The following is a 14,794-nucleotide window of genomic DNA, read 5'->3' on the forward strand; positions in this document are numbered from 1 at the left end:
GCTGTGTCTGTGTGCCTTAGATTGGTGTTCAGGCTGGAAAGTAGGGGGGTTGAAAGCATGGAATTTGCACATGTTGTATGACTTGGTTTGGCTCTCACTGCTGTTGGAGGTGACTTCAGAAACTGCTTTGCAAAATGAAGAATGAGTATTGTGTTCTAAGGCTGAGCTTTCCAGCCTGAACTCATTAGTTAGCAATTTGTGGAATATATAAAACTTTTAAGTAGACATTTGTTCCTTGTGAGAGTTTAAACCGAATTCTGAAATTTTTTCACTTGAAAAGAGCTGCTTAAAACACTTTTTTTTCCAGGCACAAGCAATCAAGTCTTCAAACAATGAAGGCATAGCTGTGGCAGAATGATTTTGTGTTCATGTAGGCTCTGGTCCCCACTGGAGCTTGTGATGCAGTGCTAGCAGGGTGTCATATTTGCAGGTTGATATTTCTTGGATTGGTGATTGGCTTCCCCAAGCAGACCCACAGCAAGCAGGAGTATCCACGCTCCTTGCTGATCCCTCAGCAACCCTTTTCCAAGGCTACAGGTTCTATACAATTTGGCATAAAAGATCTTTCTTTTCCTTTTTTCCAATTGGTATAATTTTGCCAGAAGTACGGGTGTCAGGCATCTTATTATACCTCAGTTAGTTCTACATAGAGTCTGGGATCTTTCAACTATCATTTTCTCAAACTGTTCTCAGGAAGGTAGGTGTGCTGGTATTTTGAGTGCTAAAAGTCATGTTAAAGTGTAATCAGTTTTTAGCCAGATGACCCTACACATTTTGAGTCAACTGTGCTTACATCCATACAAATTACAACTTCAGCCACTTCATGGAAAAAAAAAAAGGTGCATATCTCTGAGATCTTCATGTTTGACTGGTACAATGATGTTGTCAGATTGTTATTATTGAAGGGTTTTTTTCTGGATCAAACCACCCTTCTCAGTTTCTGCTGCCAAGTTTGATTCCACAACTGGGAGGAAGTAGACAGTTTTCCAAGTTAAAAGCCATTATTCTATGTTACATGTATGTCGTGGAGTTTATGACAATTATGCTGGTCTCCTCTCTGAGTAAATCTAGTAAAATAGTGATTCTGACTGATTCTGTCATATCTTTGGTTGGAAAGAACAGAATTTAGATTTCAGCACTGTTAATTAGATGATACAATAAAATTTTTTCAGTTACCACAATGTGGTTTTCATATCTGTGCTTTAAAAATGTAATGTTGATTTTAAGTATGACATATGAATGTGAGAATATACTGAAATTCGGAATTTTAGCTTCTCAGAGCAAACTTATTTGCTCTATACTTTAGGATACTACAGTTGAATCAAAATATAACACTTCCATAAAATTAACACAATCTCAATGTGAGGAAAATAGCTTGAGTAGAAGTATTCATAGTAGAACAAATAAAGGCACACATGCAAGAGTGTAGTCTTGGGACTCAAGAGTGATATTTCATGGGTTTTTTAAAAAACAGCACTCGAGGTATTTGCTTCTATATGAGGCTTGTGAAAGTGTGCTCTCTACTTAGTTATTTAATTTAGGAGAATAGCTCAGGGGTGGTTTTATGCTACATATAATTTGGTATAAATGTGGACTGCAGATGAAAGACATTTTCTCATCACTTCTCTTGATACTAATCTGATGATTGTGTGTCCTGGATGTTCACTGACTGGATGGACACTAAAAAGTGGAAAAAAGTATAATTTGTTCAGCAAACTGAAGCAACACACACAGCAGGCATATGACTACCAGATCTGGTGGAAAGAAGGGGATGGGACAAAAGTGTAATGGCAGAAGGTGGGTTTATTTTTTGGCAGCAGCCCACAGTTGCACTGGATTATGTGGAATGTAGTGGGGAGAAAAGCTCTCTTATAAGGCCTGAGCATTAAAATCCCCATAAGGCCATGGGGATTTAGCTCCATAAATTGTGATATACTTTGTGAACTTTGGGTAATCATTTAGCCCAGGTCATAGTAATGTAAAGACAATAAAAAAAGAGCAAAGTTGTCAACATAAGTGGTGGAAGACTCAGGAGCTTTTGACTTAAGCTAGAAATCCAGGCTGTTAATTAACCTGAAATCTGTAAAGAAATCTGCTGACCTCATCACCAGCAGTGTAACTTTCAGCAATGTCATGGAAGTCTGAAAGCATGTGAGGTATTAAAGACCTTCCTGTTCTTTCAAGCAGGAATGTTTTTTCATCTGGCTTTTGTGGTGCCTATAGCTTGTTACTGGCCCCTTGCAGAATCGATGTTTGGAATTGTTCTTGTTCACATTGATTTAGTGAGTTAGCTGAAAGAAATTCCCTATAAACCTTTTCCCTAGAGAAAGCTTAGAGGGGAAAAAAATAGCATTAAAAAAAAAAATCCGCTTACTTCCTGTAAACTGCTTTGGGTTTTTTTTGGTGGTGGGAGGGGGTTACACTATATACAGAGAGAGAGAGAGATGGGTAGACACAGATGTGTATGTGCACAAACACTTGGCAATCTCATTCTTAATTGCAATCTTCTTATTCATGCTCATCCATTTTGGATGAGCTACCATATCCTGAAATTTATTCAGATTGTTAGGTCAGGTATGGAAAATAATTGGTCTAGAGATCTAGGTTCAATTGCAGTCTCTGAGGACAGAATTGGTTTTACTTCTGTCAAGAGATGCTTTTCTGTGATCGCTTTCAGGATAAGGAAAATAGTATTATTTTTGTGAAGTTCTGCTTGAATTCTGTAACCACAATGGTTTTAAGAACCATTTTGGATTTTGTTTTCAGGGTTTAAGAAGATTTCTACTTGACTCATGAGATAATGCGACCTTTCTTATATCCAAATCTTTGAGATCAGAAGAAAGGAAAATTTCATACTCTTGATGTCAGGTAAATTATGTAATACTGTTGAAGGCAGATATTAAGCAGGCTGTGTTAAAATGTTTAAATAAGGATAAGGGATTTGCCTGCATCCAGGGCACCTGTTCAGAAAGAATAATTGAAGTTGTGATATGAATTACAGAAAAGGATTCTGAATTACAGAAAAGAATTTCCTTCGTAAAATGAATTGTTCTGATTTGATTGGAAGAACCAGATTCAGGGTAGTGTGAAGTTTTGTTGTAACCTTATTTGCAGTGCTTTCTCTTTGTTCAGTTGCTAGTTACAGGTGTGGTGGTATGCAAAATCTGAGTAGTGAAATGTGGTTTGGCATGTTACAACAGCTAGTGATCCCATATCTCTCAGAAGAATTGCTTTTAGTCCTTTTAGCTGTATTGCTTCTATATGAAAATCAGATCTTTATCCAGCTTGATGTCTTCAATTTAGGAGCTTGGAGTGTTCTTAAAATTTATGGAAAAAGCAGATTTATTATCATCCCCTCTTGAATGATATTATGAGGCTGCTGCTTATACTCAATGATCTTTTTGGGTCCCTTCCAACTCAGCACATTCTGTGATCCAGGAAAGACTAAGTCAGTGTTCACCAGAAAAACACCACGTGACTTGAGTCCTGGTGGTTCTTGATGTAGTGTTCTGACATTTTCTCTGACACCCTGCTACAGGGTGTTCTCCCTTGATGGAAATACAGGTCAGTCTCAGCAGCTTCAGGGTGACTCTAAGAGTCTTATTTCAAAACTTGTTTTCACCTGGATTTAAGTAGAGAGGAGGTTTCTTGTTGGGCATAGCTGTGACTCAGCTCTGTAACATTAACTTTATTGCAGGCTATAACTTAAAGCATATGAACAGGTAAGCAATGGAATACTGACATTTTATAGCACTGCAGTGATATTCATCAGATATCAGTAATTAAACCTGAAGTTTCATGAGGGGAGTTCAGATTTTCTGATTTTGTTTTCTATCGATCTGGAATTAACTTTTGTAACCTCAAAGGAAAATAAATGTGTGTTTTCAAGTCAAAGGATACTGATGCTTACTTTCCAGAGACTCTCAATGTATTTTAATACTGAAATGTGAGTTGTTTGTACTGCATCAGTAATATTAAACAAATTTATTACAGAGGCTGTGCTGTGTAGTATTTCCTCAATACCTCAGCTCTAACCTGATTTTCAGCAAGACTTGGATTATTCCTATGTATCATTGTCAAATTTAAGTCCTGAGATGCAGTTTATTTATAACTGCAGTTTTTATTTATAACTATTGTTTGTAGTATCCAAGAAGAAAGATTGTATTAAATTTGTAAGATGACTAAACGTGCTTCCCTTCCTGCCCCAATCTGTTGCTAGTTCAGCTTTCAAAAATGCATTGGCACTGTGTTACCGTACTGCACGTACGAGCACCAGCCTGAGCTCCACTGGGATTTCCCAACTGAGCTGCTCGGTGCACAGGAGACACTTCTACTTGTGTTCCATCTCTGCTCTTTATCAGAGTGCTCTGGGCTCTGTGCACTGGGCTAGAAAACAAAGATTGCATACATGTTTTACTGCTGTTAATGTTTTTGAGCCATTGTAAATTATTGCTCATGGCTTGTTCCTTTGAAAGGCTGGTGGAATAGGGAATAAAACTGGAAAGAAGTAGAGCAAATCATAGCTCAGGTAGTGTCTGACTCTGTTAATTTTCATGATTAGATAAGTATCAGTGGCCTTGTTTTGAACAATCCATATTAAAAAAAGTTCCAATGTGTAGCTTGTTCTCTTATTTCTCCTCTGTGGAGAATAACATGTTGGCAGCATTAGAAAGGGTAGAAATCTGCCCTGTTGTACTTTAGAAATGTAGCATTTATTTCTAATGCAGACTATAATTATGTCCTCATCTTCCTAGAAAATTATCTAAAATTTATTTCATATTTTGCCTCAGTGAATGAGGTTTTCCTCATTGTGTCTCACTGCATAAGCATTATGGTAGTGTATAACTGATTTCCTACAAGACCTCTTTTCTGCTTGTAGCTTTGTTTGGGATGTGATTTTTTTTTTTTTTTTTTTAGTCTATGAAAAGGTATTTAAGAGCTATCCAAATAATAAATCCTTGTTTTTCACTTTCAGAAATGATTTAGTATGCCTTTGAAGGGTTTGCAGAGATCACTACTAACATTGTAAATATATATCTTTCAAGATTTGCCAACATTACATACGTAGCACTCAATCTTGGGTTTCAGGAATAATTTCCAAGTAAATTGATCCATGAATGCAATTTTAAAATATTGATAAAATGCCAAGTGCTATTCTGTAATAAGATGGCTGCACAGTTGCAGGGTATTTCTAATGTCATATTTGAAATATTTGTGAAAGACCCAACAATAAAATGAGAGAGGCAGCATGAAAATAGCACAGGTGTCATCTCGAGTTCCTGGAGTCTCTGCATGCCTGGCTGTGGCCAGAGGGAGTAGCTTTTTTTATCTCTGATTGGACACTGAGGAGATCAGAGAGGTGTCAGAAAGATTTCATCTTCTGATGAATTCAATTGAAGCATCTTGTAGGATCAGCTGGTAGATTTCTTCTGCCCTTGCAGTGGCGAAGTACATTTGATCCCTTATTCCCTCACTGGTGTGAGAGAAGAGAAGCTTCCAGTTCTGTCAGATGTGGAGAAGGATTGAGTGCGTATGGTTGTGATGTTGTAGAAAGTGCAAAATGAAAAGTTGTCTTCCTTGCCTGCAAGTTTGTGCTGAAGCAACAATTAAACTCTGAGATTTAATGGCTTAATTTTATTTGGACATAATTGCTGTACTTGCTGTCTCTTCTGGTTATTTTTGTAATGTCTCCTGTGGACTATTTGTACTCTGGGTTGAAAGAGAATGTAGGAAAGCAGTTTATTCTGTGGCTCTTCAGATGCATTTGAAGTAGCATCAGGTAGTTTTCAAGTGGTTATACTTAGTCCAGTGAATAAAATTCTCTCAGGTTTTTTGTCTGGACATCTTCCCATGTAAAACCTGCAAAGCTTCTATGAAAGATACAACTTATACCTTTACAAAGAGTCATAATAATGGACAAGCAAAACAAAACTCGTAGTAGCTTTTAGCCTTTAATTTAAAAAGCTTTTGTAATGGACTTAAAACTTTGGATCCTGGCTACAGGTTGTCAGGGACAACAACATGAGTTTATTTTACCGTCATTGTCTTCTTTAGCAGTGATACAGATAAATGCTAGGATCTGTCCACCTTTCTTTGCTTTTAGTCCATTGAATTTGATTTCAAGTTATAAAGTATTCTGGCTTCTAACACTGTCCTGTGTTCTTGGGGAGATGTGGACTAGCTATGTAGTTGTAATGAACTGGGCCAAACTATTCTCATAGAATCACAGAATCACAGAATCATGGAGCAGTATGGTTTGGGTTGGAAGGAACCTTAAAGATCATCTCGTTCCAATTCCTCTGCTGTGGACACTTTCTCCTAGACTGGATTGCTGAAAGTCCCATCCAGCCTGGCTGTGAACACTTCCCAGGGTCATTCACAACCTGGGCAACCTGTTCCAGTGTCTCATCACCCTCACAGTAAAGGATTTAGTCCTATTATCTAATCTAAACTGACCCTATTTCAGTTTAAAGCCATTCTCCCTTGTCATGTTATTACAGACTCTTGTAGGAAGTCCCTCTCCATTTCATTTATACCCCATTTAGGTCCTGGAACGTGCTGTAAGGTCTCTCCAGAACTTTTTCTTCTCTGGGCTGAACAACCCCAGCTCTCTCTGCCTGTCTGCATAGGCGAGGTGTCCTCAGACATCTTTGTGGCTTTCCTCTGGGCTTGCTTCAACAAGTGCATGTCCTTCTTATGTTGAAGGCCCCAGACCAAAATGCAGTACTCAATATTCTGAATGAATGATGCAAGAGTGCAAAGAGATAAAAGTCTGTGAAGAGTAAGTGTGAGCATCTAACAAAGGTCAGAGCAGGGTCATGTCTTTATTGTGGTGTTTATGTAAAACAGCTTTAAAAAGCCTAGGTACTAAACTTAATTATTTTTTCTCACATCTGATTTTGATGGGGCATTAAAAATCTTTGATAATTTTAATTCTATTTCCTATGTAATTTTCCACTTTATTTCTGTTGTAGTTTGACCCTAGCTGGCAACTAAGCCCCAGGCAGCCACTTGCTCACTGCCCACACAGTGTGCTGAGGGAGAGAATCAGAAGGGTAGAAGTGAAAAAACTTATGGGTTGAGTTATTCAGTGTAATCAGGAATGCAAAAGCCACACGTGTGCAAGGAATTCATGCACCACTGGCCATGGGCAGGCAGGTGTTCAGCCATCTCTAGGAAAGCAGGGCTCCATCACCTGGAACAGAGACTTGGCAAGACAAACGTCATTACTCTGTATTTTAACAACCTGGGCTATTTTTTTTCTGTCTCTGTTTGTATTTAAAATACATGATGTTTTTGGGGAGTTTCCACAATCTAAATAATATATGGAGTCACATTAGCTGAGAGTTTGCATAATCTACAGTGAGTGCTGCAGATTAAAGGAGGGATGATGCATTCCATGAGGAGTAGACATTCTCAGCTGGTGTTTGGAGTCTTCATTAAACTGCTGGGGATGGTATGCCTTCCTAATGTTATGCAGTCAATTTTAAAACAGTTTGAGGCATGATCCAACAAAAGGAACACAATGTATTAGTAGCTCATTAAAATTCAAATTGTCCTTAATTCATAGCCTGTGTGTCATACCCCTCATGGTTTTATTCTGCTTCTAATGTTGCATAACTTGGGTTGAAGCTAATGCTTCATTTTAAATTCTATAGTACTCCTTTCTGGGGTAATTTGTTTTCAAATGAAAGACAAAAGAATTCTTAATTTAAATGTTTGTTAATAGAATAAAACATGATGTTTCCTTAGAAGGCTAATGTATAATCATGGGCATCAAGTGTTCTATTTTATTTGCCTTATGTTCTGCAGCAATATATTCCGGGGGCAGAAGGAGTTATCAGTGTTTTCAAAATTCAAAACAGGAGGCTTTATTCGTGTGTATTCATAGTAATTTGTACAGATGTAGCTAAAAGGTACATATAGAAGGGCAGGTAAAAGGAATATTAAAAAACAGGTCTCATACTTTCAACTCTTTCATTTGTTTTGACTGCATCAATGAATCCAGAATAATTTAATACCAAACACTTTGTTAAGAATAGCATTCAAAAATGCCCAGCCAGTCTTGTTATGAAACCACCCCTGTGTTACTGCTGGCAGCCTTTTGTGTGTTGGTAAACACGTGCCATGGGTTAGACCCAGCCAGCAGCCAAGTGCCAGTGCAGGGTCACTCCTAACCTGTTACCCCAGGAAGGGCTGACCTCGGGGGGTGAGAATAGACACAGTTCATTATGGCAAGGGGGAGATTGACCTTCTGCAGGACAGAGCAGGAGGAATGCCTTGCAGTGGGGAGGAAGGTCTCCAAAAACTCCTGTAAGCCTTCCTGTTAGTGCTAAAAAGCTTCCCCTCAATGACAGATCTCAAATGTTTTGATATATTTATACTTCAGACAGTGCAATGCTGTATAAACATTGTAGGCCCTGATCACGTGGCTGATGTTTATACCAGCTCATTGATTTGAGCTCAGTAAAATAAAATCTTCTGTAAAACCATGATAAAAGGTAAGGCTGAAGGTAGGATTTCATACTACAATAGTAGATCTGTGGCTATCCCAGCATGACATTCCTGGTGAATGGCACATTGTTACTTCTTTTCAAAGAGAACTGCTAACAGACTTCTCTCAACTTTTTAACAAATATTCTTCCAAAAAGTAGAGGAGCAATTGGTAGATTTGTATTACTATTGTAACTGAAGGTCTACAATCAGAAACTTATTTTCTGGTCTAGGGAACAATGCAGCAGAAGGAATAAAACATCTTAGGTTTAAAGTAGCAACGTAGACTGAACAAATGGCAAACATGGCAATAAAATTATTTGGCTTATGATTGAATTTTTCATCTGAAATTCATAGTGTTTTTGTGAAAAGCTATTTTATTTTTCGAGGTATATCAAAGAAGTAGCTTTTTCAGTTGGCATGCTTTGCAAGTTTTTTTTTTTTAACATGTGAAATAAATCAGGATAACATAGGGATATATGGGAGCTTTCCATAAAGATTTTATAATGTTTGGTTCAGTGTGATGAATAATTAAATTTGGCATAGTTGTATAATAAGTAGGCATAATATTGAAGGCAGATGGTGCCTGATCCGACTGCTTCAATTCCCAGAAATGGTTTCACAGAAGCCCTTCCAGGTATTTCTTCATTTGCACCTGGACTTACTGATCCTTTCTGAGATGTCTGTGCATACTGGGCTTTTGTCACCACCTCAGAGCTGAAGTGTTGGTTTGCTGTGAGAGCTGCTCTGAGAAGAGCTCTGGCTAAATGAGTTATCCAGCTAATTAAATATTGATGTTGGGAGCCTAGTTCTGGCTGACATTTCTTGTGTCGCTGTTTGGCATGGTACTGGATGCTGACTCCGTGATCCTGTTGTGTTGGCAGGCTGCTCCTTAAGCACTGCTTTTGGATATTTTGGGTAGAGGATATGCACTCTGTGCTTCTCAAGCCCTTGGACAGTGCTGCTGTTAGGATGATAGTCATGAATACTTGTAAATGTATTGTAGCATTGAGATCAGGTTACATTACAGTGAACTCACTCAACAATTTGGGATCTAATAAAAGCTTTTTTGTTGGAATGGAGCTCTGTTGAATATATTTCTCTTTCCACCTCGGTGTTTTCCTTTTGTTTGAGATCTGCATATATCTCTTTAATTTGGATTCTTAAAAGATTAATAGCATCAAATCTTACATAAGTAACTGTGTCATTTTTAAATGTGCAGGAGGAGCAGATCTGTTCAGAGGACACTTGTAGTTGGGTGGTTATTTTTTAGAGCAGAATTGGAATTTTTTTAGAATTGTGATCAGTACTTTGTGTACAGTGTATTGATTTTTCTAGAAGATAATGAAAACATCATTGTTTCAAAATAGCATTGCAGAATGTAAAAGTTTGGGGTGTGGGGTGGCTGTGTGGGGTTACTTGAAGTGTATGTCATAGTTTATATAAATGCCCTATATATGCTGTTAGCAGAGATAAGCCTATGATTTTCCATGCTAATTTTGGAAAGTGAATATAATTCTCTTTTAGTTTGGTGAACTTTATAGCACTTTGAGCATGTATAAAATGTGCACTGTGTGCTCCTTTGTCACACTCTGCATAAAATTGATATATCCGGGATGTCAGTAGCGATCCTCAAGAGAGAAACCTCAGACTCTCATGTCTAACTGAAGGCTTGACCTTTACGAATACCTGCTTTAACTTGGTTTACAGGTGTAAAACGAAGGTGTATGCAGACAACCTCCCCACGACGAGCGTGGTCATAGTGTTCCACAACGAGGCGTGGAGCACGCTGCTGCGCACGGTGCACAGCGTGATCAACCGCTCCCCGCGGCACATGCTCGAGGAGATTGTGCTCGTCGACGACGCCAGCGAGAGAGGTAAGGACAGTGCCGGTGCCTAACCTGCTGCTCCTCGTGTTTCCAAAACTGAAGCTGTCTTGTCTCAGAATCTCTGCTGTGACTCCAAGATGCGTACAAGTCTCTTTTCCCAGCCTGGCAGTCGAAGAAGGAGTCAGGATTCTTTTGTTCTCGTTCTCAAGGTTGTTTATTGTTTCTTATCCATAGCATTCTTTCTCCAGCCCGCTGCAGGTCTGTCCAGCAGGTCGGGTTGAGGCACTCTGGCTGCCCTCGGGGCAGTATTATCTTTTTATACTAAAAACTACATGTACGTTATTTACCATAACTTCCCAATACCTATCACCTATGCTAGACCATGTGTTTCTACTCTAAACCAATCCAAAATGCCGCAGTCACAGCAGAAGATGGAGGCCAAGAAAAAGAAGGAGGAGAAAGACTGGACACACCCAGATTCCTCCATCTTGCCTCCTGAACCCCCATTTTAAAAAACCCAAAATTCTACATTCTCACCCTGTGATAAATTCACTATCATTCTACTTAAACTTTCGTGACTTGTAAATCCTCATATAAAGTTGGTAATTTTTTTCCATGGGTCAAGATCAAAGGCGCAGGGGTCTTGGGCTCTGTGCCAAGGTCTCCGGCCCCCTGTCAGGGTCTCGAATCTTCCAGGGCAGTCAGAGGAATTTCCTGGGTTCCAACATCCTTGACGTGGGCTTATCCCTCCTTAGCAAAACACAGCACCTGGGGCAGGGGAAGGCAGAGGGAGCAATGCCCATTTTGAAATACAGATGGATTATTCTGCACTGGAAGCTGGTGTAATTTCATCTGTCTGGTTACTTTTCTGTTGGCAGCATGGACTGTGTGTTTTGCTACAGTTTTAGTGTTTTGCATTTAGAATTTGATCACATTCATGCAGCTTGAGGGCGTTTAATACTTGAATCACCTGGTGAATAATAGCAAAGGCAGCTCTGTTTGTTGCACACATTTAAATTTACTGTCGCTGCCACCGTTAGGCTCAATGTTCACAGGGATCAATTTTGATTATTCAGTTCATGGGAAGTTAAAACTCAGTTTCTGTGCTGCAAGAGGTTCCATTTCTTAATAGATAGTGCTCCAGATGAAAACTCCATGCTTCAGAATGACACTTGCCATGTGTAATAAGCAAGACTTTAAGCTGATTTTTTTGTAAAATGTAATATTATTATTTAGATTTTAATCTTCATAGTTTTTAATTGCACTATATTAGAAATAAAAATAATATTCTATAAAATACTTAACATTTAATTTTGGTTAATGATTGATTTTTGGCTTGTTCTTTACTTAGTATTTCTTGATGGCATGGGTTATGAAGTGCTTTTTTTCCTTGTGTTGGCAAACAGAGGTGAGAGGGTAGAACAGGTTTACTAAATAAAACATGTCTATATTTTTATATTGATCCACCTTTTTTTTTCATTCTATTTCTATATTGAAAGTTTTCAACTGGAGCCAATGTAGTAGGACACTAGAGAAAAAGTCTTGATGGTCACTGGTTACAGGCTGTTGCCTGTATCGGAAGGAATTCCCCTGTGTAAGGCATAGAAGAGTTTTACAGCATGCTGACATCTCAGCCTGTTGCTTCTTATTCTAGTGATGCCAAATTGGTGTTTTGCTGCCTATGGTAATTCCAGCTTCAGAGTAAGATGTCTGACTGTTGTCCAGGTGACAAGATCTGCCCAAGATCTGCGTGTCTGAAGAGAGGAGCTGGGTTTGCCCCAAGCAGCCCCATGATACACAGGTTGCAGTGTAAGGGGAGGTTTTAGGATAGTTAGGAACTTACCGTGGTTAAGGGGACCTTTTGTAGCTGAGGAGCATTAGAAGTGGGTTTTTGCTCTACCACGAAGGTGGTAGCAAACATACTGAGCTGCCCCTTCAGATTATGTGTGTGTGCATGATGCCTGGCTGGTTGGCTGGGTCGGTGTGGGGCACAGCTGCCTGTGGGGCATGGACAGATCCCATCAGCCAGCTGAGCTCACACCGCTCTGCTTTCCTGAGGAAGCACAGCACACACACTCGGGTGGTGTTTGCACTTGTCTCTGCTCCTTTCCTCTCTTGGACACCCTCACTTGCTTTTGCTTTTTCTTTTTTACCCAACTCTAAGTGCTTCAGCTAATTCCAGTGCAATTTGGAAGAAAGAACAGAAGCATTAAATACAATTACATTCCAGCAGCAGAGGAGAAATGCCTATGCAAAGTGCCACAGAAACGTGTTCCAGATTAAATGAGAGGCATGATCAAATTTTGCTTTTACGAAGGCACAACATCAAATTTTTGCTTCTTGTACTTGTGGGTAATTTGTAATTATACTTCTTGATTTGTTGTAGTCTTTAACCTTGATGTAAAAATTCTACATTTTATTTATCAAATTTCAAAACAGTTCTTAGCACTAATTCACATCAGTGCTAATTATTATTTGTGACAGGTCAGCTTTCAGTGTGACCTAGAAACAAAGAGCAAGCTAATATTAGAATATGTAGACATCATATTACTTGTGTTTTGCCTCTTCAGTTTCTGTTTTAGAAAAAAATCAATTTCAACATAGCGATAAGATGTCCTCACTATGAATCATAGGATTTTAGTCCACTTAAAAAAGCATGTGGCTTTCTCTAGATAAATTTTCTCTTTCTGGGTCTGGTAATAAAAACGTATTAACTTAATTCCCAGCTGAAAGAGCATTTCATACTTTCTTTGGTGCTGTTACTGAACCTGTTCCAGCATTTCTTTTTGAAGCCCATGATCTTAATTTCAGATCACTTAGGCATCTTCTATTTGTTGTTATTTTCAACAATTACTGAGAGGGGTTATTTTTGTTCTGTTTTCCAAGAACTTGTTATGGTTCCATCAAGCATGCTTTTACATTAAACAAAACAGAAGGGTACGATGCCTGAAGATGTGAAGGGTTTGTGTTTGCTGTTTAAGCATTCTGTTTGTGTTGAATTAAAACAGCATACTTTTCCAGAGAAATACAGTGTTCAGCCTGAGTATTGTATATTGAATTCTAACATCAGAGTCATTTTAATTGGAATAAAGTAAGCATTCAGTCTGCCTGAAGCACACTTTGTACCTGCTAGTGTCATGCTCTTAGAGGAATGAATTTGTGTAATAGCATGCATTTATTTACACCCAAAAGAAAAGCGTTGGAGAAATAAGACGTATCTATAAAATTGTTCTCTAGTTACTGATCAGAACTACAACTTTAGTTTTGAAGTATTGATCTTTGGTAACTAGTTTGAAACAGTTAACAGGAGAAATCACAATTAGCTGGTACCTCAGACTAGGTCAGCACCCAGTAGCCAAGTGTGGCAGGCAGATTGCATCAGGATAGACCACATCCACAGAAGTTAGCTACAGAGATGCAGGTCAAAGCAATGTGACTGCAACTAAATCCTGCCAACACTTCTTACAAAAATATTTGTAGTTCTTAAGAAAACATGTTTGCATGCTTACAAAAATGATAAACCTGTGTTTTATTGTAGTTTAATAAAAAAAAGGGTTGAAACCTAATTTTTAATTTATATTTATATGAGTGTGACTTGGTAATAGAATTGGCAAGGTATTTTTCAACTAATGCACTTAGTTGACTTGAACTGAAAATATTTGCTCTTTTGTCTTCTTTAGTTCTGCTATTTCCACAGAAGATGCTCAGTCCTAGGTAAAACTATGCACCCTTTTCACAGAGAAAAGGCTTGAAAAGGATATCCACCACAAAGAGTTATTGTTATACCTATGAAACTACATGAATTCTTAATCTTCCAAATTAGAAGTATTGTGGAGATGTTTGGTTTTATTAAATATTATCAAACATCACTCTGTTGTGAAGTATATGAAGCAATGCTAAAAAGTTAGTCAGCCCTAATCCTGAGTCGTTTATAAGCAGCTGACTCTGTAATGCATAAAACTTCTCATCTCAGTGTTCAGCATAGAATTTAGTATGACCAATAGGTTTGAATAAAAAGTCATCTTCATGGCTTTATCCTGATGCTTCTTGTAGGCCAAAGTGTATTGCATTCATTAAAAGATAATGCAAAGATTTGGGGTTTTTTTCTTCAAGGGAAAAAAATCAAGTCTTCCTTATAAAAGACTATTACTAGCTTCTGGATGCATGACTAATCAAAATAGCTAGTTTCCTGCTACTTGAACAAAGGGAGCAATTTGTAAGGGATGTGTATTGCTCTTAGAGAGGGTGTTCTGGAGGGAAAATTAGCTGCTTCGATTTGAACATTTTACCCTAACTGCTGGTAGCAGAGGAACTTCAGAAATCTTGATGCTTGAATTATTTACTATGCTTTTATAGAGATGAGAGATCAAGCTTTATCTTTTCTGCATATTTTGCTGGAGCTCTAGTGATATTTTAAGGACACAGTTACTGGAGGTCTGTCACAATGTTTTGTTTCTGGGAATAGTCCCTTC

General features: G+C 38.4%; 1 protein-coding gene across 3 annotated transcripts in view; it reads left to right on the top strand.

Annotated features, from left to right (window-relative positions):
* Positions 1–14,794, top strand: part of GALNT1 (polypeptide N-acetylgalactosaminyltransferase 1) — an 86,328-nt gene that overhangs the window by 52,305 nt on the left and 19,229 nt on the right. For 2 of the 3 annotated variants that reach the window (XM_059856782.1, XM_059856775.1), the window contains exon 5: positions 10,204–10,370. In XM_059856782.1, coding sequence (XP_059712765.1) covers positions 10,204–10,370 — 167 coding nt within the window. Of the gene's footprint in view, positions 1–2,766; positions 2,869–10,203; positions 10,371–14,794 lie in introns of all 3 variants that reach the window. The other variant, XM_059856792.1, reaches the window with a different exon arrangement.

This window comes from Haemorhous mexicanus, chromosome 1 (genome assembly GCF_027477595.1).
Source record: "Haemorhous mexicanus isolate bHaeMex1 chromosome 1, bHaeMex1.pri, whole genome shotgun sequence".
Lineage (NCBI taxonomy): Eukaryota > Metazoa > Chordata > Aves > Passeriformes > Fringillidae > Haemorhous > Haemorhous mexicanus.